We start from the raw sequence: 25332 nt of genomic DNA, 5'->3' as shown, positions 1-25332 counted from the left end.
AAATATGACATGGACTGACCCCAAAAAGAAGAGATAGGCATGAGTCTACAGGAGCTGAGCAGGGCTGTTGAGGACTGGATATTGTGAACATCACTCATTCAGTCACCAGGTATTGGAGCACACTCAATGACACATAAAACACATAAAAGAAGCAGGGATAGCTGTTTTAAAGTAAAGCATCATATAAGCGTTGAGATTTTTCAACCACTATCATGGCCACCTTTTTTTTTTTCACTAACAAAAATACTCAGTTTTACTTATTCTGCTTGTATTATGGTTCCCTTCCCCTACACCCTCAATTATGGAGGCAGAAAAAGAAAATAATATCACAATAAAGAGGAGGAAATAACTGGCCATTACTTTCCCCTTTTACAGTCAGATGTTTCATGGGATTTGCCCTCAACACATAACAGCATATTTGTGATGCTGATAACCTAAGACTTTAAATTATATTACAAACTGATTACCGTCCAGAGCCTAAAGCGAAGGTTTACAAGCCTGTTCTGCCTTCCTTCAGGCCCTCCATGCTTATAAACGACACCTTCCAGTGTCTTAAAGTATGAGAGGCAGCTAGCCCCAAATTCTCAGGCTGCTAATGGTTTCACATAAAATGAGCTCCTACAATTTTATTACCGCCGTGGTGTGAATTTGCAGGTGAGGGGCCACCAGGGAAAAGATGAGGCTATGTCTCTCATTCCTGGCCTCCTGACTTTTCCAAGTGCAAGGAACTTTTCCACTCAGTATTTCAAATGATTGCTCCAACTCCCAAGGCTGCTGATTAAGCCAAATAGGCTCTACTATGTTACTCGGAGAAAGCAGTAGTAAGCCATCAAGTTATCTCTCTGGAGAGAGAAGGGACATGAATTCACATTCTAAATTTATACCTATAAAGCTGATTAAGCAACTGATCCTTTATATTTTGACTTATATATACATTTAGTGGGTATCAGTTGATTTGCATATTGAGAAATAACTACTGGAAAATGTTTAATTTCACAGTCCAATTAGATAAACCAGACATGATTTTTGTATGCATGAGACATGATACATGTATCTCACAACACAAAGATTAGGGAACTTGGAAAAATTATCATGTCACATATAAGTAAAAATGTCCTGATGGGTTCTGTAAACCACACAAGTCAGTACCTCTGCATTTATATGAGGTTTTAATAACATACAACACACCAAATACAGCACCAATAATCTGCTTTTGCAAGAACTCCTAGAAACCTTTAAAGCAGGGCTGATTACCAGAAAATATATAAAATTCACACATTCGCATATATCTAACTTGGTATGACTGTTTTTTTTCCCTTGAAAGTGACTTATGGCAGACAGATAAATTAATAGATAGTGGTTCTAAGGATACTTAGTAACATTATTTCTCCTGGGTGGGGAGAGGGGAGGAGGGGGATAACCTAAAACCATAGAAACTAAAAATTATTTTCTCAATTTCATAACGAATGCTTAGTGGGAGGATATTTTTTGTGACTTTTAAAAACAGAAAAGGCAAATTAATTTTTAAATGTCCAGCATATGAAAAATAGTTCAGTATGGCAGACTCTACTTTAAAAACTTTTTTAAAAATTTAAATTCAAATGAAGCAAAATTCTACATAAATGACTTACATAAAAACACCTTCAGAAACAACAAAACTGAACTTAAAACTCACACATAAAAGTTTTCCTTTTAAGACCAAATATCTCCTAAGATCATTTGTCATAGGCTTGGAAGTGGTGAAAACTAAACCAGCTGCCAAAAATTATTTACTTTGTAGCACAAATGACTAAGGATGTAACACCCACTAAGTGACCTGCAGAGAAAATGCAAAGTTAATTTATTCTACATGTTTTTGGTTTTCCTTTCTGTTAAAATAATACTCATGACCATATTTAACTCTTTCCTCATGCATTTTTATCTTTATCAACAATGGAGGCAAAGGGAGGCACATAGGGATAAAAAAACAGTAGGAGTGACAAGAAACAAACAACTCAGGATTTCTCAGATTTAGAAACGCTTCATTGAGAATAAATCTATGATAAAGTACATCACGAATACTTTTTTCCCTCTCAAAGGCATAGGATTAAAAATTGGAATTATTACATTTACTATACGTTCAACATATTTTTAAGTACATAGTATCTTTTGGATCTTTTCATATTCAAAAGCACCAGCCAAATGCAAAACTGAAGCTTTAAGCATGGAGCAGTGTCAGATAAGCCAAAACTGTAGACAGTCCTGCAAATGTAGCAACAACAGTGTCTGGCTTGTTAGTCCTGAAGAAAATACAGTATAAATTCTTTGTAACTGAAGCTCTGGAATGGCATCTGTCTTAAATTACATCCACCTGGGATTATGTTCCAATGACCAATATGGGCAGATTACTGGAAATTGAAAACGTCACTTTTTTTTTGGTAATTGACATTTAAACTGTTTGAAGTGTCTCATTAAGGTCTCTTAAGAAATTAACTACAGATGTAAGAAACTAAGTGTACAGTACTTGGAGAAATGAAGTCACCTGAAGGCTCCAAATAGCTAGAAGTATTTAAAGGTAGTAAGTGCATTAGATGGAAAGGATGAATTAGTCTGCCCCAGAGGCTGCAATTTCATCACTTTTTCTCTATTCCAATTAGCTTTCTCAGTACGTTTGAATGCAATGAAAAGAGACAGGAAAGAGGTTGAAACATGGGCCAACCACCTAGACCAGTGTATAGAATGAAGAACTAAACTGAAGGAGTTTGAAGGAGATTAAATATCTCCACTGCTTCCCTGTTGCCAATGGGGTGCAAAACATAGGCAGTAAAATTTCAGACATTTCTTGTAGCAGTATTTTTCCTACTATATCGCTTCGGGCAAGGGAAAACAAAAGAAAAAGAAAACAAATGGAATACATCCAATTAAAAAGTTTTTGCACAGCAAAGGAAACCATCAACAAAATGAAAAGACAACCCACTGAACGAGAGAACATATACATCAATACATCTGATAAGGGGTTAATGTCCAAAACTTATATAGAATTTACACAACTCAACACCAAAAAAATAAACAATCCAAGGATCTGAATAGACACTTTTCCAAGGAGGACATACACATGGCCAATAGACCTATGAAAAGATGCTCAACATCACTAATCATCAGAGATATGCAAATTAAAACCACAAAGATATACCTCACACCTGTCAGAATGGCTACTATCAATAAATCAACAAACAACAAGTGCTGGTGAGGAGATGGAGAAAGGGAAACCCTCTCTCGTACCCTGCTGGTAAAAATGCAGGTTGGTGCAGCCACTGTGGAAAGCTGTGTGGAGTTGCCTCAAAAAATTAAAAATGGAACTGCCTTATGACCCACCCAGAGAAACCCGGAACACTAACTCAAGAATATAAGCAGCCATACGTTCACTGCAGCATTATTTACAATAGCCAAGATCTGGAAGCAGCCTAAGCGACCCTCAGTAGATACGTGGATAAAACAGCTGTGGTACATTTACTACTCTGCCATAAAAAAGAAGGAAATCTTATCCTCTGTGACAACATGGATGGACCTGGAGAGCATTATGCTAACTGCAATAAGCCAGTCAGAGAAAGACAAATACTGTATGATTTCACTTATAATGTGGAATCCAGTAACAAAATGAGCTAACAACCAAAATAAAGACAGACTCACAGACAGCAGACTCACAGAGAGCAGGCTGACAGCTGGGGTGCAGGGACCTGGGTGAGGGGGTTGGAGGGATTGGGGGAAAAAAAGGATGTAAATCTGCAATTCTGGGCTGACCTTGGAGGCCCATCACAGCCCGATGCCAACCCACCTATTCAGCTTTGTGTTCAGCCCCTCTGGCTCGAAGCACCCCATACTCTGCAATGATCCACTCATAACTCCCTTGCCATGCCTTTGCACATGCAATTTCCTTGGCCAGTGATGCCCTTCCCTCTCCAATCATCCTTTCAAATCTGCTCAGCGATGAACTTTCTTGTGGACTATTCCCCATGCCCTCTGAAAGCCATTCTGGCCTCTGTTTACCAATTTCCATAATACATTCTGTTTTGTCAACATTTACTAAGAACCTACCATGGGCCAAGTCACTATGGTGACTACTCAAAGAATAAGATACAACAGTAGTAGAATTTCCGGCTCTCTTCCCCGGCTACCTTAGACTGCACACACATCTCACATGAGATGCACAGAAAAGACCTTCAGGAAAGTTTCTTCCTATTGCATAATTCTCATTCTTTTCAGGAGAATGTATAAATGAATGAATGAACAATAAAAGAAATGTGTTATAGGTACCTCCTATTTAAAATGAATACCACTGATATGTTCTAGAATTTCTTATTTTAAAAAAAGTTCCATGAAATACTTTTCCCATTTACCTCATAATAAACTCAGTAATGAATCCTGCAAGAAAACGTTTTTTTCTTACAAAAATAAAAACCAAATTTAAAAACATGAAAACAGAAGAGAAAGCCATGTCAAGCAATAAGCCATATGGTTATGAAGAAAAATTTTTTATCCATCCTTGACAATAATCCTGAAAATAGTACCATTTTTACTAATTCCTTGAAAACAGTACTCTAATTAGCAAAAATGCACCTGTGTCAATAGTCCTGTTTCTATCTTTAAAAGTCATTTCTTCATCTGATGCCTGGAGTCCTCATTTAGCACATTACATGTTTGTGGAGCCTAAAAACTGCTCATCACTGCTGATCACTGGCTAGTTGCTAATACTTCATGGTTCCTACATACAAATAAAGTGTGTGGAACCTCCCAGCTGGTTTCAGAAACCTGCTAGTTAGCAGTTCCACTCAGGCACTGCACAGAGACAGAAATGAGGAAGCAATGTGCCTTATCCTCAAGGAGAGCACAGCCCAAAAGGCATCACACCAAGAGCAGAACTCTACCCCACATCAACATATGGGTTCATTAACTAACTCCTGAAGGAGAAGATGGCAGGAGAGGAGCTCTGGCTCTTCTCCAACAGCAGCTCAGTAATCACCATGTTGACCATAGAGTCTACAATCAAAGCCAGGAATCCATGCCTTCTATGACACCTCACTCTAGTAATAACCAGGCTGTCTTGGGTGAGGAGGGGTGGAGGGGAAAAAAACAAAGAAAAGAAAATTTCAGAATGAAAGTGAATATTGTTTCGGATAGTTATTTTTCTCTTTAACACACCTTCCAGATACTGAGTTGATCCTGAGTTGAAGGAAAGACGTATGTTCCACAGGTGAGAAACTCTGAAAGAAACAGAATGTACCTGGGCAAAAACACTGGCTGAGGAGGAACTTTCAACCACATGGACTCAAACACTGGCCAGGTTCTCTTGGTGACATCTCAGTGTTGGGGTAAAGCTATGTTCCGCCATTAGATATCTCCTCTATCCACAACTCATTTACATAAATGAGTAATACAGACAGGCATATACTGAAGACACTCCTTTATGCTTCTGAAAACTCTTTCACAAAAAAGAAAATATTAAGGAATCTGAAAACAGACCTGGCTGTGTTCAAAAACTCAAGCCAAGAACCTTCAGATTTGACATCTTAAATTAGCAGAAATGTTTAGACAAATCTATAGTCTAGGAAAACATACATATGCCCACACTGACACATAAAAAATTTGCCTTTCCATCTTCTCATGTCAAGTGAAAAGTTGGTAATAAATTCCATTTATTGTGACCATATGATAATATTTTCATTCAAGAATTTTTTAATAAGTGCTAGGCATGGCAAACATGGGAGTTCCCAGTCTAGTGGGGGAGACCAAACATAAGGGGGAACTGCACCTGTTCATGTTACATCATTAAACTAAATGTGATGAAGAACAGGATGCCCTGAGGGAGAAAAATGGGGATGGGAGAGAGGACATGCTTTAGATGGTGATCCCCCTCCCTGAGAAGGTGGCTTTCATCTATTTATTTACAGTAGCTCCCCTTAACCTTAGTTTGTTTTCATGGTTTTAGTTACCCATGGTCAACTGTGGTCTGAAAATACAAAATGGAAAATTCCAGAAATAAACAAATTCTAAGTTTTAAATCGTGCGCTGTTCTGAGCAGCATGAAATCTGGTACCATGATTCAAGGACATGAATCATCCCTTTGTCCAGTGTATCCAGGCTGTATAGGCTTGCACCCCCACTCGTTAGTCATTTAGTCACCATCTTGATTATAGAATCGATTGTGGTATCACAGTGCTTATGTTCACGTCACCCTTATAGTAGCCTAATCTTACGACATGATGCCCATGACATTCATATCACGTCATTTCATCACAAAGGCCTTGTATCATCTCATCATCACAAGAAGGGTAAATGCAGGAAAATAAGATATTTTGAGAGAGACCACATTCACACAATTTTATTATAGTATATTGTTATAATTCATCTATCTGATTAGTTATTGTCATTAATCTCTTAATGTGCCTAATTTAGAAATTAAACTTTATCACAGGTATGTATCTATAGGAAAAAAACAAAGTGTATATAAGGTTTGCTACTATTTGTAGTTTCAGGCATTCACTGGGGGTCTTGAAACGTATCTCCCACCAATAATGGGAAACTACTGTATTTCCTTTTAAAAAAATATTGTTTTTTAATAATCCTCACCTGATGATATGCTTGTTGATTTTGGGGAGGGGGGAGAGAGAGAGAGACAGAGAGAGGGAGGGAGGGAGGGAGGGAGAGAGAGAGTGAGAGAGAAACACTGATGTGAGAAAGAAACATCAATCAGTTGCCTCCTACACAGGCCCTGGCCTTGATCGAATATGCGGCTTTTTGGTGTACCAGACAACATTCCAACCAACTGAGCCACCTGGGGCCAGGGCTATATTTCCTTTTTTATATCCACCATTTATTGGTATTCTTATGAGTCAGGCACCACCAGCATTCGGTGCATCATCTCATTTGATTCTAACCACCTTTGGGGTGAGTATTGTGAGCCCTCACCCTTAAGGGAGGGAGAGAAACATTGGTCAGCTGCCTCTGGCACATACTCCAATTAGGGACCTGGTCTGCAACCCAGGCATGTGGCCTGACTGGGAATCGAACCAGCGACCTTTTGCTTTGTAGAACAACGCCCAACCAACTGAGCCACACCAGTCAGGGCTCATGAGCTCCTTTTAAAGATTGGGAACTAAAAGGAGCTGGCTAGTAAGTGGCAAGGCCAAGGGTATGGCTCAGCTCTGTGTGACCCTGGGAAAGTATCTGAACCACTGCTGAGTCTTAAAGCCCATGGTCTTTGCCTTCTTTGCTTGAGTAAACAAGAGAAGGCCCATGATCCTGGGGTGCATGGAATGTGTGAAAATGGTGGAAGGAGGTGAGATGGATGAAGTAAAAGGAGCAAGACCAGGCATGCCCTAGAAGGCCAAGGGAAGGTGCTTTAAAGATACTAGGCAGAGAAGGTAAATAAACCAAGTGTATTTAAAAACTGGTTTGGAGGAAAACAATGAGATACACTTCAAATGCATCAGGATGGATACAATCAAAACAATGGAAAATTAACAAATTTTGGCAAGGATGCAGAGAAATTTGTAATCTTTGTGCATTGCCAATGGGATGTAAATCAGTGCAGCCACTGTGGAAAACAGTCTGGATTGCAGCTGGATAATAATTCAAAGTTAAACATAGAATTATCATATGACCCAGCAATTCCATTCCTAGGTATACATCCCCAAAAACTGGAAACAGGTACTCGAATACTTAAATGTTCATAACAGGACCATTCATAATTGCTGCAAGGTGGAAAACAACTCTAGTGTTCATTAACTCAACAGATAAACAGAATATATTCTATACCTACAATGGAATACTATTTAGCCATGAGAGAGAATGAAATACTAATAGCTTCTACAACTTGGATGAACCTTGAAAACATTATGTTAAGTGACAGAAACCTGTCACAAAAGGCCACGTACTATATGACTCCATTTATATGAAATATCCAGAGAAGGCAGATGTACAGAGACAGGAAGCAGACTTGTGGTTGCCAGGGGTTGGGGAAAGGAGGAAACAGAGAGTGACTGCTAACAGGTACGAGGTTTTCCTCTAGGGTGATGAAAATATCTTGGAACTAGATAGAGATTATAATTGCACAACATTGTAAATGCATCACACTGTACACTTTACAATGGTTAATTTTATGTTATATGAATTTTACCTCAATTTTTAAAAAATGGCTTAGAGGGGTACAAGTAGATATAAAAGACCCTTTTTCACAACAGTCCAGATGAGAAATGACTATTAGGATAGTGGCAATGGAGACTAAGTGAAAGGGACAGATCCAAAAGTTATTTTTGGAGGTAGACTCAACAAATCTTGAAACAGAATATCCATGGTAGTATCTATGCAGGAGGCATGCAACATGGGAGGTGATAAGGGAGTGAGGTGGGCAGCCAATTATATACTCCAAAAGCTCAAAACTGAACCTAGAAGGGGGGTGTGGTAGGCAGATTAATGGCTCACCAAAGACATCTACATCCTAAATACCCCCAGAACCTGTGAATATATTAGGTTACATGGCAAAGTGGAATTAAAATTGCAGATGAAATTAAGGTTGTCAATCAACTGCCCTTGGGATGGGAAGATTAGCCTGGATTTTATCAGTGGGCTCAATATAATCATAAATGTTCTTATAAGTGGAAGAGAGAAATAGAAGACAGAGAACCAAAAAAAAAAAAATGGCGGCAGCAGCAGAATTAGACCCACTTTGCTGGCTTTGGAGGCAAGAAAAGAGCCATGAGCCAAAGAATGCTGACAGCTTCTCACAGGGGTGTCCCACCTGCAGCCCACAGGCCACAAGTGGCTCAGGATGGCTATGAATGCGACCCAACACAAAATTTTAAATTTACTTAAATCATTCCGAGTTTTTCTGTGATTACATGTCACAATGTACTTAACATGTGGCCCAAGACAACTCTTCTTCCAGTGTGGCCCAGAGATGCCAAAAGATTGGACACCCCACAAGTCTGGAAAAGGCAGGAAAATTGATTCTCTCCCAGAGCCTTTGGAAAGGAATGCAGCCTGGCCAGCACTTCTTGGTTTCAGCCCACTGAGATACTGACTTCAGACTCCTGACTTCAAAAGTGTCAGATAATAAATTCGTGTTGCTTTGAGCCTCTAAGTTTGTGGCAATCTGTTACAGCTGCAAGAAAAAACTAATACTGTGGGGAAGAGTTGACAACTGAAGGGGAAACTCAACAGATTTGGCAACAGATGAGGTGCGGGTGGGAAAGGAGATGAAGGCATCAAAGCCAAGATGGAATTCTGATCCTAGATAACTTTAACAAAGGAAAAGGTGGCAAGAGAGGGGTTGAGGCTTCAGAGAGAAAGGGAAAGAAGGCTGCTGTTTGAGAGGGCCAGGGAAGGACGGCTTCCAGGAGGAAGCAGCATTTGCAAGGCGCCCTGATGAATGGGTAGAAACTGAAGGATGAGGTGGAAGGGTAAGTGTGAGCAAATCAGAGGAGGAGAGGGTTGAGTAGGTGCGAGGAACAGTGAACATTCTAGTGGAATGGCGCAAGGTGAACAGAGGTAGGAGATGTTGGAAAGATGTTGTAATGGATGAGAAGGCCCCTTGCATGATACCCTAAGGGATCCAGCTTCATGCAGCAGACAGTTGGAGGACATCAGAGAATCTACCCTTGGTAAGGAGCTAGGTAACATGATTGGAGTCCACTCTCAGAAGTTAAAAGTCAGTAAGAAGAATGGTATGTGGGTGGCAGTGGGAGGTGGGGATAGGTCCTTAGGGTAAGACTCCTCTCCAGTCTCAGGCATGTCACTAGGTCACCTGGTAAACCCTGATTGTTTTGCAGCATAGGAAGACACTGAATTCACATTCAGGACCCTCGTCCAGAGGTGGGGGGTGGGAAGAACACTACACGAGCCTCTCATGTCCACCTTTGCTTCCGTAGTAGAGGAAAAATTCTCTTTACTGGCCCAATTCCTTTCCTTACATGCAGGTAAGGCATGTACAGAAGGCATTTGTTAAAATATGCAATACTTGGGTAGGTCTACACACAAGACATTAGCACATGGTGACTTTCTCATACTCACTGGCTCACTAGGTGGACTGCTGACTATGAGGCCTAGGACAAGCTGGCCCTAAGATCCAAGCACTGGGGCATCTGTGCGTCAGCATGAGGGCACTAGGAGGGCAGGAAAAAAACAAAGGATCTAGGCAAAAAAAAAATCACATCTCCACTTTTTCTGAATCCATCTTGCAGATTAGACCGAAATGTAGGATCCACCTCTTGTTATTCCTAGTTCCTCTAGGTTCTGTATTTCCAGCACACTTGAATCATTTCAAAAGCACAGCGCCTAAGTACTATGCAAGCAGCTTTCACTTGAACTGAGGGCTTGAAAACAGCACCAGTCAGCAGTCCCACTGTAGAGGGAGTAATAATGGAGACACCTCAGGGGTTGGAAATCTAAAGGATGAGGATGAATAACATATGGACAAAAACACATCCCAAGATGGTAGAAGTTTAAATCAATTGAGTGCAAACTGTACCCATGAAGTGGCAGGAGGCAAAGCTATTACTGTCACACTCTGGTCAAATTGAGCTGAAACAGACCAAAATAATTCAAAGCTTAAAAAAAGCCAAATTTGGTAATTCTTAATTCCCCAAAGTCCTCTTACTTTAGGTCAATAATTCCTTTCTGGATTATGGAATGTCAAATGTAAGGAGGCATCTAGTTCACCCTCCTTATTTTGGGAGAAAAATAAGGCTCAGGTAGACAGGGGCCTTGAGCAAGGTCAAGGGCCAAATGCAAAGTCAGCAGGGACTAGAACCCCACAGTATCTATCCAGGATCCTCCTGCTTATACCAGGAAGTTAGCAATTTGATTTTGTGAACTTCTTTTTTTAACATTTGTAAGAAAAATCTGAATAGCACCAATAGGGATATTAAACCAATTCTGATTTTTACAATATTTTATTGATTATGCTATTACAGTTGTCCCAATTTTAGCCCCATTGCCCCAACCCACCTGGTGCCCCCCCCATTTCCTCCAGCAATCCCCACTTAGTTCATGTCCATGGGTCATGAATATAAGTTCTTGGCTTCTTCATTTCCTATACTATTCTTAACATCCCCCTGTCTATTCTGTACCTACCAATCTGTACTTCTTAATTCCTGCACCTTTTCCCCAATTCTGCCCCTTCCCCCTCCTAACTGATAACCCTCCAAATGATCTCCATAGCTATGATTCTATTTCTGTTGTGCTTGTTTTCTTCATTTGCTTTTTAGATGCAATTGTTAGTAGTTGTGAATTTATTGCCATTTTAGTTTTGATCTTCTTTTTCTTAAATAAGTCCCTTTAACATTTCATATAACAATGGCTTGGTGATGATGAATTCTTTTATCTTTACCTTGTCTGGGAAGCACTTTATCTGCCTTTCAATTCTAAATGATTGCTTTGCTGGATAGAGTAATCTAGGTTGTACGTCCTCACTTTTCATCACTTTGAATACTTCTTGCCAGTCCCTTCTAAGCCTGCAAAGTTTCTTTTGAGAAATCAGCTGAGGGTCTTATGGAAACCCCTTTGTATGTAACTCTGTTTTTCTTTTGCTGCTTTTAAGATTTTCTTCATCTTTGACTTTTGGCATTTTTTAAAAGATTGTATTTATTTACTTTTACAGAGAAGGGAAGAAAGGGAGAAAGAGAGGGAGAGAAACATCAATTGGTTGCCTCGAGCACAATCCCAACTGGGGACCTGGCCTACAACCCAGGCATGTGCCCTGACTGGGAATCGAACTGGCAATCTTTTGGTTTGTAGGCAGGCACTCAATTCACTGAGCCACACCAGCCAGGGCTAACTTTTGGCATTTTAATTATGATGTTCTTATCGTGGTCCTCTTTAGTGTCCATCTTGTGTGGGACTCTCTGTGCTTTCTGGACTTGTATGTCTATTTCCTTCACCAAATTAGGGAAGTTTTCTTTCACTATTTTTTCAAATAAGTTTTCAATTTCTTGCTCTTTCTCTTCTCCCTATGGCACCTCTATGATTCAAATGTTGGTATGTTGGAATTGTCCCAGAGGCTCCTTAGCTTATCTTTGTTTTTTTGGATTCCTTTTTTTCCCTTCTGTTCTGATTGAATGTGTTTTTCCTTCCTTACGTTCCATATCATTGATTTGATTCTCAGCTTCAACCACTCCACTGTTGGTTTCCTGTAAATTTTTCTTTATTTCTCTTACTGTAACCTTCATTTCTGCCTGGGTCTTTTTTATGCTCTTGGAGGACCCAATGAGTTCCTTGGGCATCTCAATAACCAGTGTTTTGAACTCTGCATCTGATATATTGCTTATCTCCATTTTGTTTAGTTCCTTTTCTGAAGTTTTGTTCTATTCTTTCCTTTGGGCCATATTTCTTTGTCTCCTTATTTTGGAAGCCTCCCTGTGTTTGTTTCTATGTATTAGGTAGAGCTGCCTTGACTCCGTCTTATTAGCGTGCCCTACTGTAGAGAAGTACGCTGGTAAATTGGATGGGGTGCAGCCTCAGGTCATCAACTGGGTAAGACAACTGGAGTAAAACAGGTTGATGGAGTCTCAGAAACGGCGTGTTGCTCTGTGGCTCTGTGTGGGGGAGGGCTCAGAAAGGGTATGATGTCACTGCCTGGTCTCTGTTGTTTTGTCAGGGAGGAAACTCCCTAACGCTCACTCTGATGTCAGACACTTCTATTTCACCCCATATGCCACTGATGCTCTTCTAGCTCCTTGCTCGTGCTGAAGCCCAGAGCAAGTGAGTCTGCATAAGTCCTAAGTCTGTTGCAGGCTCTTTAAGAGAAGACTCCTGAGAATCCCGCAGTTTTTTCCAGGACCCCAACCCCCATTGGTTTGTACAGCCAGAAGTTATAGGGACTTATCTTCCTGGCACTGGATAGTCCTGGTCCTGGGCTGGGTAAGTCTGGTGTGGGGCTAGGATCCCTCGCTCCTGAGGTATCCCTCCCAATTTTCATCGACCGCATGTGGTTGTGGAACACCTGTTCCATCTCTCCGTCTGTCTTCGTGTCTCCATCCCTCATACCGGTCTGGATGAATATGACTACTTTAATTCCTTGGTTGTCAGACTTCCATACAGTTCAATTTTCTGACTATTCTAGATGATAGTTGTTTTCTAGTCTAGTTGTAATTTTTGCTGTGGTAGTGTGAGAAGGCAAGCTGGTAGTCCAGATCTGATTTTAGAATCTGGATAAGTTTCTCCTTTAATCTGTATTAAAAGTATTTTCCTGAAGGTACAAATCATCTAAGGGTATACTACAACTCACTAGTATAAAATAAAGATGTTATCACCATTTTAAAGAAATCTACTTTTGACTTAAAACCTTAACATCATGTTTCTGAGTTCCATATAAAGCATGCACTTATTAATAGCCATAGGGTGGCAATGTCCACTAATGGATGAACAGATAAACAAAATGAGGTATATGCATATAACATATAACCTAAGAAAATTCTAACACACATAACAACATGAATAAACCTAGAGGACATTATGCTAAGTAAAATAAGATATGAGAGACAAATATTGCTGATTGCAGTTATATGAGACTACAGAATGGTCAAATTCATAAAGACAAAAAGAAGAACAGTGGCTACTGGGGCTGAGAGGGGGAGACAATGGGAAGTTATTGTTTAATGGGTACAGAGTTTCAGTTTGCAATGATTAATAAGTTCTGGAGTTGGATGGTGGTGATGGTTGTACACAATGTGAATAAATTGTAAACAACTTAATGCCACTGAACTGTACATTTAAAATGGTTAACATGATGAAGGTATGTTATTTATATTTTACTACAATAAAAGAGGCACTAATCTCCATAAAACACTATCTTAAATACTTCATTTCCTAAATCTGCTTTTTTCATTCAGCAAATTTATGCTTAGGACTTAATATTGTGCCAGGCAGTGTGGTATAACAGCTGGCACTAAATGGCCAAATCCCTGATCTCATGAATATTTGGTGACGGCCGGGGTGCAGATAGACAATAAACAGATAAATGTACAATGTCAGGTGGAAGTGAGTGCAATGGAAAAGTCCTTAGGCAGAGTGAGGGAGAAGAGTGTGCAGAGGCAAATAGGGGGAGGGAGAGTTGCTATGTTGTAGAGGGTGGTTGGGAAAGAATCATTCCATGGGTGACATTTCAGCAGAGACTTGAAGGGGCAGAGTGCTCCAGGCAGGAGACACAGCTCTGTAAAGGAGTCAGTGTGGCAGGAACGAGGAAGGAGATAGAGGAAATAATAAGGAGGCCCAGAGCACAGAGCTATATCTTGTTTCTAATAAACTTTTCAAAAGATAGGTCAGTACAGAAATATTTCCTCTACCACCTTGGCTAGTTTGGATTGAGTGCTGGCCTGTGAACCGGAAGATTGCTGATCTGATTCCCAGTCAGGGCACATGCATGGGTTGCGAGCCAGGTCCCCAGGAGGGGGCATGCGAGAGGCAACAGATTGATGTATCTCTCACACATCAATGTTTCTTTCCCTCACTCCCTCCCTTCCCCTCTCTCTAAAAATAAACAAATTTTTTTTAGAATGTGAAAAAAAGAAATATTTACCATTTATGAGTCTTTCATTTGTCTTAATGATCAGAAATGATCAGAAGAGCCAACGCTCATACCTTACTCTAATAGACAGCATTTGTACATTTATAAAGAGACACTGACATCTCCCACTGCTACCAATTTACATCGTCCATTGCTAGCGCGCCCTCCAGTGTCTCTGTGTGAAAACAGCATTTGGCATGGATATTTTCCCTCTTAACTGTTTTTGCATTAGGCCAAAAAATAAAAGTGGGCATATCATCTTTCTCACAAAAAATACTGTGAGATTAATTAAGAAGGCATCAAGTACAAATGTTTTAAAATAAGCCTGCATTACTTGTAAAGTGGTAACATGTATACATGTACAATGATGTTCTTAAATGGCCATATAAATTTTAAAAAGATTCAAAGAGAGGTCCTTATTTTGATAATATATAATTTTTCATTATTGTAGAACTTTCAATTAAACAGCAAACACAGTCTACCACTAAACTGTGACCTAATTTTACTGGGGGTAGCAAGTTGGGCAATAAAGTAAAAAGTGTTGCCTTTAAAATTTTTCAATATCCTGCAAATACAGAGCACTACAGTGACTCTGCCTTCTTGGTCAGAACATTGTGCAGAGTAATAGTTAAGACACTCTTGCCCATACCAAGCATCCTCGTAAAATAGAATCCTTGCTTCTCATGGAAATTGGCTTTGATTCCTTTATTATAAAATCTAGCAGCTTTGTTAATCACAAAAGCCTAGCTAAGAGGAAGACATTACATGTGGTGTAGTTCTGAAGAGAACTTGCAGGACAAGTAAAATTCCATGACCATTTACAGAAAACACCTTGTAGCTGGGTCAGTGTGACAGTCAATGCCACAGAGGGAAAAGATATCAGCTATTTAACCAACAAGACAGCTTACTTTACTGTGTAGGAGTCTGCTGATGCCAAGGAAAATGGGCAAATAAGCCTCCCAAAAGCATACTGCAATCCAGGGTTTCCTTTCTGGAGGGTGATTTGACAACAAGCATCAAGTCTTAAAATATCCATACTCTTTTACCCAGCAAGTTCACATGTAGAAATTTACCTCCAAGTACATAAGTAAGGGTAACCAGATTTGGGCAAACAGACTAAATGAACAACTGTCCGGAAAGTATCCAGGCATGTAATATGAAAAATAGAGACAGTTACTGAAGAAGATACAAAGATACAAGAAACATCGTACACAGGACAATAACGCCTCAGTCCCCTTCAAAGTAGTCACCTTGGGACTTCACACAGTTTTCCCAGCATCTCTTCCAACTGTTCAAAACACTGCAAAATCCTTTGTTGGAATCACCATCAGCAGTCCTGTAGAATTTTTCTGAATCTCATTCATGGTCTGAAATCTCTTCCCTTTCAAAGGTTGATTTTAGTTTTGGAAAAAGCCAGAAGTCACAGGATGCCAAATCTGGGCTGTAGGAGGGCTGAGTCATCTGAGTGATGTGACCAAAAACTCTGCACAAGACATGATGCATGAGTGGGTACACTGCCATGATAAAGCTGCCAATCACCAGTTGCCCATAGTTGTGGCTGTTTTTGTTGTATTGCATCTCTCTACTGATGAAGAACATTGAGGCAGTATTCCCTACTATTTTGGCCTGTGAGGGGCATACTCATGATAGACAACACCTTCCCAATCAAAAAACATGGTGAACATGACCTTGATCTTGCTGAGATTTTGCCACGCCTTCTTCGGGTGAGGAGAACCAGGCGACTTCCATTGGGACAACTGGGCCTTCACTTCCAGGTAATAGACATAGACCTATGATTCATCTCCGGTTATGACCTTCTTGAGGAAATCTGGTTCATCGGTAGTGGTTTGAATCAAGTCATTAGCAACTGTAGCACAATGTTCCTTCCACTCTGATAGCAGAAGCTGTGGAATGAATTATGCCACAACATGTTTTACGCCAAGATCCTGTGTCAAAATTTTTGACACAGTAGTTTTTGGACACCCCAGGTCAGCTTCCAGTTCTCACACTGGGGAGTTTCTGATCTTTGTTGATTGCAGCCCGTAGAGTTCAACATTCTCAGGTGTTCTGCTTGTTACAGAACATGGAACAGTTCCAACAGATTCTCTACGATCTTTGAAGCATCTGTGCCACTTTTATTTGTGCTGCATTCATTGCATAGTCCCTGAAGGCCTTCTGAATCACCCAAATAGTTTCCACAGAGGAATGTTCAACTTTCTCTCTCACTGCTCCCAGACCTCCCTGCTCTAGTCTCTTCCCTCTGCATCCCTCTTCTCCCATTTCTATCCTCCCTTTTTTCCTTTCCTTCCTTTCTTCCCTTAATGGCCTCACAGTAGTACAGAGAGACGGCAGTGGTTGTCACCACAACCTCAGGAAGCTTAAAAAATGAGGCCAGCCCTACAAAAGGGCCTTCCAGAACCCCATCAATGCTCCTTCACACTACTTACCACAGCCCAACTGGCTCTTCACATACTGTCCCTTATTGTTTACCCAGGTGCTTAGCTTGTATTTGTCACTTCTCTAAACTGTCTTCACCTGTTTTTTCCTTTTACCAGCTTCCTCTAACCTGACACTGCCCAGCAAGGGGTAGCTCCTCAGCATACTTCTTCCTGCCACCTTTGAACATCCACAGTCACTGGTCCCTCTTCCTTTCAAAGTTTAGTTATTAGAAACTAATCGCTCTGGAAAACAGAGTATCAAGATAAAAAGGAAAAAGAGATTACAGTTATGAGAAATCTTGCAAAATTTGCTAGAGGCAGCTAAAACAAGATTTAGAGAGAAATTTATTATTAAAATCTTTTAGTAAAAAAGAAGAAAGGTCTAAAATCAATTGCCTAGAAACTAGAACAAAAGGGGAAATTAAACCCAAAGTAACCTGAAGATTGGAAATAACAAAGATAGGAAACCAATGAAATAGAAAACTGAAGACAATAGGGGGGAAAAAATCAACAATACCAAAAGATGGTTCTTTAAGACCAATAAAACTCCAATAAAACTAGTAAAATTTCGCCAGACTGACCAAATGAAAAGGAGAGAAAAAAAAATTATCAATATCAGGGAGAGAGGACACAACGCTACTGACAATATAACCATTAAGAGGATGATGATAAGGCTGGAGGTGGGTGTAAGGGTTAAGTGCAAATGGGTTTGAGATAATTTTAGGGATGATGGAAATTTGGGGGATAATCTAAAACTGGATTGTGGGCGCTGGCCAGTGTGGCTCAGCTGGTTAAAGCATCATCCCTTAACTGAAGGGCTGCAGGTTTGATTCCGGTTGGGGCATGTGCCTAGGCTGTGGATTTGATCCCTGGTCAGAGTATGAATGGGAGGCAGCCAGTCGATGTTTCTCCCTCACATTACTGTTTCTCTTTCTCCCTTTCTCTCTGTAAAATCAATGAAAAAAGGTTGTCAGGTGAGGATAAAAGTAAAACAATAAAAATGGATTGTTGTGATGGTTGGACAACTCTACAAACTTACTAAAGACTATTTAATTCACACTTACAAAGGATCAATTTTAGGGTGTGTAAATTATACCACCATAAAGCTGTAAAAAAAGAGATTATCATAAACAACTCTTTCCTCATAAATTTGACAACTTAAATGAAATTGACAGGTTTCTTGGAAAAACACAAACAACCAATGCTCACTCAAAAAGAACTAGATAATCTAAATTTGTAGTTTAAATTAAAGAAAACTCCAGGCACAAACAGTTAAGGAAAAAATATTACCAATTCTACACAAAACAGAAAAGAGAAGAGGAAGGAACGCTCTCCACTGTATTCTATGTGGCCTTCATTACCCAGATATCAAACCCAAACCAGGACAGTACAAGAAAATTATAGGCTAATTTTTTATGAACATAGATGCAAATATTTTAAACAAAATTTTAGCACATTTAACCCAACAATATATAAAAATAATACATCATGATCAAATGGAGTTTATTTCTGGAATGCAAGGTTGGCATAACTTTAAAAATTAATCAACCTAATTCACCATATTAATACACTAAAGAAGACAAGCTATATAATCATCACAATAGATACAGAAAAAAACATTTTATAAATTCAGATCCATTCTTTTTCTTAAATTGAATTTATTGGGGTGACACTGGTTCGCAAAACCATATAGGTTTCAAGAGTACAACTCAATAAAACATCATCTGCACACTGTGTCATGTGCCCATCACCCCAACCAAAGTGTCTTTCCATCCCCATTTTCCCGTCCTTTGCCCACCTCCACCTAACCCCCACCTGCCTTTCCCTCTGGCTATCACCACACTGTTGTCCATGTCTCTCTCTGTATATATATAGTTTGGTTGTTCTGTTTTGTTTTTTTGCTTAATCCTTTCACCTTCAAACCCATTCTTGATCAAAACTCTAAGCCAGAGTGACTTCAGCAAAGTTCCAGAAAAAGGACCTTCAAAAATCCTATCCTCCATAACAGCAATGAAAATATTGATAAACATTGTTAGAATCAACTTTTTTCAGAACTCTAAAACTTAACTCAAGTCTTGCAACAATCTGGAAGCATTTACTCAAGAAACATGGATGAATGGTAAGAACAACAAACTATGTGCGTTTTGGTTTTTTGTAAACCTACCCTATCCCCCTTCTCCCCAGTTCAGTGAAATCCAGCAGCCTGGCAGCCACTGGAGGAGGCAGGGCAGGATTAGAGCTCTTTCAAAGCCTCATTCCCAGAGAACGGTCACTATTCGGCCTGTCTGGTGGTTCCCTGGAAGACTTCACTTGGAAAGCTAGCCTGACTCAGAGCTCAAAAAGTGAAAACAGCATTTTTTCTGAGGGTGTTTGTTGATAACAATCAGAAGCAATTATCTAGCATCATAGCTACCTGAGACGGTGGGTAACAATTGGGACCAAAACAGACTAACCAAAAAGCTTAACAGAAAAAACTGGAGAATGAGATGTCCATAGGGAGCTTTGAAAAGCTATGTCATGTTCCCAGGAATCTAAAAGGACATGCACAGGTGGGGCTGCTTAGCAGACCCACCTTACAGGAAATACTAATGGACGTTTTTCAGGCTTTAAGTAAATGACCCCATAATTCAACTTCACACACACAAAGAGCAATGGTACAGGTAATTTTATAATTATAAAACACCGTGTAAGTGCATATTTCTGCTCCTTTTTTCTCTTACCTAATATAAATGTCCCTCTCGTCCCTTCTATTTAGCTTCTTACTGGAACCACTATCTAGTGCAATAAGACAAGAAATAAAAGGTAGACATATTGGGGAAAAAGAAATAAAACTGTCTTTGTTTGGAAACGACATGACTGTCTATGCAGAAAATCCCAGAGAATTAACAAAAATAATTCATGAAATTAGTAAGTGATTATGGCAAACTTGCAGGATACAAAATTAGTATCAAAATGTCAATTGCTTTCCTATATACCATCAGTGAACAATTGGAATTTGAAATTTAAAATACAATATCATTTACAATAGCACCAAAAAAACAAAAAATGAAATACTTAGGCATAAATCTAACAAAGCATGTATGAGGTATATCTCCAGAGAGCTATTCAACTCTGATGAAAGAAATCAGAAAGATTTTAATAAATAAAGAGATATTCCACATTTATAGATTGTAAGACTCAATATGTTAGGCCGTCAATTCTTCCCAATCTAATCTATGGATTCAATGTAATTCCCAAACACATTTCAGCAAGCTATGTTGTGGATATCAACAAACTGATTCTAAAGTTTATATAGAAAGGCAAAAGATTCAGAATAGCCAACACAATACAAAAGAAGACTTAAGTTTTAAGACTGATACCACCAGACTTTAGACTTAACATCAAGCTACAGTAACAAAGACAGTACAGTACTGGTGAAACAAGAGAGGTATATGTAAGAATAGTGAGGCTAGAAACAGACCCATACAAATAAAGTCAACTGATCTTTGACAAGGAGCAAAGGCAGTTTAATGGAGAAAGGGTAGTTTTTTCAACAAATGGGCTGGACCAATTGGATCAATATGCAATAGAAGTTAGACAAACCTGACACCTATTATAAAAATTAACTCAAAATGAACCGTAGACCTAGGTATAAAACACAACACTGTGAAAATTCTAAAAGAGGATATGGGAGAAAATCTATGTAACCTTGGATTTGTGAATGAGTTTTTAAATATAACACCAAAAACATGATTCATAAAAGAAAAAATTGAAACTCCAGCCTTAATTAAAATAAAAAACTTCTGTACTATGAACAATACCATTAAGAGAATGAAAAGATAAGGCACAGGCTGGGAGAAAATATTTGCAAAACATAAAGTCCTATATCTAAAATATGTAAACAATACTAAAAACTCAACAATAAGACAACAACCCTGTTAAGAAATAGGCAGAAGGTCTGAATAAACACCTTACCAAAGATACATAGAAGGCAAATGAACACAAGATGTTCAATGTCATTTGACATCAAGCAATTTCAAGTTAAAAAAATTAACATATTAAAGCAATACTTATTAGAATAGCTAAAAAAAAAATTTTAACTGACAATACTAAATGCTGACGAGGGTGCGGAGCAACAGGGACATCTCATTCATACCTGGAATGAAAAATGGTACAACCACTTTGGAAAACAGTTTCGTACTTACCATAAAATCATACTCCCAGGTATTTACTTAATTGATTTGTAACTTATGTCCAAAACCTGCACATGAATATTTATAGCAGCTTCATTCATAATCAACAAAAACTAGAAGTAACCAAAAGTGTCCTTCAATAAGTACATCTGTACAATGGAACATTATTCAGCAATAAAAGGAAATGAGTTATCAAGCCACAAAAAGACATGGAGAATTCTTAATGCATATTGCTAAGTGAAGGAATACAGTCAAAAAAGACTATATACTGTATGCCTCCAATTATATGACATTCTGGAAGGGGCAAAACTACTATAGAGACAGTAAAATGATCAGTGCTTTGCCAGGTGTTTCAGAGGGTGGATGGATGTATAGGTGAAGCATGGAGATTTTCAGGGAAGTAAAACTATTCTTTATGATACTGTTACGGTAGACACATGAAATCAGTCATTTGCCATAACCCAAAGAACGTTATGGGAAAAAAAGAGTGACCCTTAATACATGCAACTAGGAAAAAAGAAAAAAGAAAAGGTCATTTGGGAAGTAGAGGGATCCCAGCAAAGAATGCAGACTGTGACAACAGAATCTAACTGTATTACAAATATACGAAATAACCGCACTGAAGATGGACTAGGAGAAAAGGTGCTAACCTAACTAACTTTGGAAATGAGTGGAGCCTGTAAGACTGAAGGGAAAGGAACTGCAGAGAGCACTGTACTCTAGTTGATAGTTTATTACCACGGAGTATGGCCTAACAATTCAGATACTGCTATATGAACCTGCTGAAATTAAACAATTAAGTAACTGGATGACGGTGGGAGCCAGGCTTCTCACTGTTGGAGAGAAAATTTACAAATAAGCAAGGGGATAAAGCTAGAATGATCCATGTAGTAATGCATTAGAACTTGAGACGATATGAATTGATGTTTAGCCTAATGGAGCTACAGATGGTTACATATAGAAATATTTGTAGTTGTATGTATATGCATGGGTTAGTGTTCATACACACACATATTTCTTTGCTCTATCAGCTGAAAGGATTTAAAAGAAATGGCACTCCTAGTAATAGCACCCCTAAGAGTGAAAAGTTATGCTCCCCCAACTTGAGGGCAAAGTATTTATATAAATTGAGCAGTGACCACAGAGAGCAGCAGGGTTGGAGACAGGATGGACAAAGAAGCATCTGGGACAGCACTGCAACAAGGATAAATGTTTAACTTTTGGGAAGAGGGGTCAGGAACGGTCCCTGACTAGCAGCAATGGTGCTGATACTCTAAAAGCGGAAGGAAAAGCCAGCAGAAGCAGGCCCGTTGGTCTGAAGCTGAAGTGCAACCCAACTTGCGTAGAAATGGAGACCTCTCTAAAAAGACTTTTCTAAGTTGGAAATTTAGCCCTTTTACTTCTCTCATGCCTGTGTGTTCTGAAGACCCCCGGATAGAAGGATTTAACTCAGGATGTAGTCTCTGGGAAGCGCCCTGCATGAAGGTCTGCGGCCATGGCCTTGGCGGGGTGTGTAGGGGCGTTGAGAATGAGCCAATTGTCAATGGAGGTGAAGAGCACTGTACGCTGAACACCAAGCACCTCAGAAGAAGGTGACTGTGTGTGGTCACTGGACCAACTAATCAATCAACAGGCCACAAAAGCTGGCCTCTTCACAGGTCAGAAGAGAGACTTTCTGGAAGGATGTGAATACACGCCTCAATGGTTCCTCTGCTTCCATGGGTTATCCCCTGAGCCCAGGCCATATACCAGGCCTGGGTGTAAGAATGGGAAAGGATGCATACAACCAGGTGGGTCCTGGGACAACGGTGAGTCAGGAAGCAGGAAGGAGGCGAAAGTAAAAAGTTCCAGAGCCACAGACTTAGTTTCTGAATTGACCACTGAGCCTCAATTTCCTCATTTTTAGGAACAAGTCATCCAACTTCACATAGTGGTCGGCGACTCAAATGAGATAACCTATGTTCAGGCGAGTACTAGACCAGCGGTTCTCAAAGTGTGGTCTGAGGACACCTGCGGGGACGTCTCTGATAACCTTTGAAAGGGTCTATAACGTCTGCCCTTTTCCAACTAGTATCTGCATCTGCCTGTGCTCGAAATTTCTTTGTAAACTTCCTCCAGAACAGCTGATATGAGACTCCAACTGTCCTTTATTAAACCAAAGGTTTTCAAATACATAAAACCATGCCACTGTTACTGTTTTAAAGTTTTCTTTTTCATTAAAGATGTCATTTGTGGTAGAACAGGGTTTTTTTTATTTTTAAATAAATATTTTTAAAATTTGTTTTCATTCCTCATACCGTAAAAATCAACATACAAGCAAGCAAAAGCTCTTACGTACTCAATAATTTTTCGCGTGCAAAGGGGTCCTTGGCCCAATTTGGGAACCGCTGTGCTGAACATATTATTCATTAGGTGAGCAACCTCTGCAGCTAACTCCAGGACTCCCTTTATAAAACATGTGCACTTTCAAAGTTACCATTTGTGGGGGAAACTAGTTTGTTTTCTGGGCCTGACAGATCGACTCTGGGCACCCATTTTCCAGATCCAAGCAAGAGTCCTCCCACAGGGAGGCAAGAGCAGTGGGGGCGACGCTTGCGGGACGTCGACGACCTTGGCTGACAGAGGTCGAGCCGGCGCACGGGAGGTGCACATTGCTCTAGCTCGCCGGGGCTCCCGACAAGAATCGGGAAACCGCCTCCGGCCCATGGGGTAGGGAGAGCCTGCACTCACAGCCTCCGCACCGCCGTCGCTGCCGCTCCGAGTACCACACGCCGCTGAAGACGTAGCGCCATCTTTCCGACGCACGAGCCCCGCCCCCGCCACGCCGGTCCCCACTTCGCCCCGCCCCTGGAACTCGACCTTCAATACTACCCGACGTCGCCACGCCCCTTAACGTTCTCACTCCCCCGCGCGCCTCTTAGGTCCGGCCCCTGACAATCCCGGCTACACCCGGTTTCCTCCACACCCTCCCCGCCCCTGCAAGCCACGCCCTCGTGCTCTGCGCACCTGCGGGGATTAAAACTTCTTTCCTGCTGTCGTAGGCAGAGTAGCGGGCTGTCTCTCGAGTAGGTTTTCTAGGGACTGCACCCAACTCTCCCCGTGCTTGAGGGGTTTTGAAGGAGGGATAGGCACACCTTGCGTTTTCTAGCCAGAACAGGGCACGTTTCCTAGAGATTTGTTGTTTTTGTTGTTAAAAACACTGTCTTAAAGAGCTTGTGAGCATCACCATGTGCTTGCCTCGGTTAACTGTTAATCCATTATGGAATGTACATGCATGGAATGGGCGGCTTTCTGAGCCGAAGAAGTGCTTGCTGAAGACCGGGACCAGCAAACAACTCTTTCCTTTAACTCTGCCCAGTTTTTCAGCAAATACAATTCCTGCTTCATAGTGGAGAGACTGTTAAGATATTAAAACAGAGTTTATTAGCTCTGTGACTTTGGCCAAGTTACTTAAGCTCTTAGTGCTTCAGTTTCGTCATCTATAAAATGGGACTATGGATAGTACTCACCTCATACGGTTGTTATAAGGTTACATTGAGTTAATGTAAAGAGCTTAAACCTTGTTTGGCCCAGAGCAAGTGCTCAGTAGTTTTAACTACATCTCATTGTTATCATCACATCAATTCCTTTCTTAAAGGTATTAGTGGCTTCTAGTGGGAAGCATTTAGAGTAAAATCCAAATTCTTCCCTACAGCCCTGAAGGCTTTACGTGACTTGGTGACTGCCTGTCTTTCCAATCTTATCTCACCCTCCCCCTGCCTTCTTTCCACTTTTTTTTATGTTCACTAAGCCCCCTCCCACTTCAGGGCTTTGCAACATACTGCACTCTGTCTCCAGAACACTCGTGGCTACAAATTCTGATCTTTCAGAACATTTATCCTACCTGCTGCTCATGCAAAGGGGCCTGTGCAGATGACCCAAACTAGAGTATCACCCCCTCCAACCCCACTGTGAATCAATTTCACTGTAAGAGCAACCTGATCATTTCCATCACAGCCCTCACTGCAATGTTTATTTGTGTATTTGTGAATTTACTTTCTTATTGTTGCCTTCAGGTGGGCTTTTCGAGTGTGTTATTATCATTAGTGGGAAGGGTTAGGAATATGCAGGCAGTCCCACTTAAAAAGACAGTTAGTGCTCTGGTTTAGAGACACTGTCTATAGGAATAGACTGAGCATTTTGA

The 25332-nt window shown here is 40.2% G+C and overlaps 1 protein-coding gene across 7 annotated transcripts in view; it reads right to left on the bottom strand.

Annotated features, from left to right (window-relative positions):
* Positions 1-23976, bottom strand: part of CLYBL (citramalyl-CoA lyase) — a 339893-nt gene extending 315917 nt beyond the window's left edge. For 5 of the 7 annotated variants that reach the window (XM_054574338.1, XM_054574334.1, XM_054574340.1 and 2 more), the window contains exon 1: positions 23880-23976. In XM_054574338.1, the coding sequence (XP_054430313.1) occupies positions 23880-23941 (62 nt within the window). In that variant the 5' untranslated portion in view covers positions 23942-23976. The remainder of the gene's footprint in view (positions 1-23879) is intronic. The other 2 variants (XM_054574339.1, XM_054574341.1) reach the window with 1 other exon arrangement.
* Positions 23977-25332: the final 1356 nt, after the last annotated feature.

This window comes from Pteronotus mesoamericanus, unplaced genomic scaffold, assembly GCF_021234165.1.
Source record: "Pteronotus mesoamericanus isolate MK-2021 breed Mesoamerican mustached bat unplaced genomic scaffold, CSHL_Meso_final contig_26, whole genome shotgun sequence".
Classification (NCBI taxonomy): Eukaryota; Metazoa; Chordata; class Mammalia; order Chiroptera; family Mormoopidae; genus Pteronotus; species Pteronotus mesoamericanus.
The sequence above is the reverse complement of the archived record's forward strand: the minus strand, read 5'-3'. Positions and strand labels throughout refer to the sequence as shown.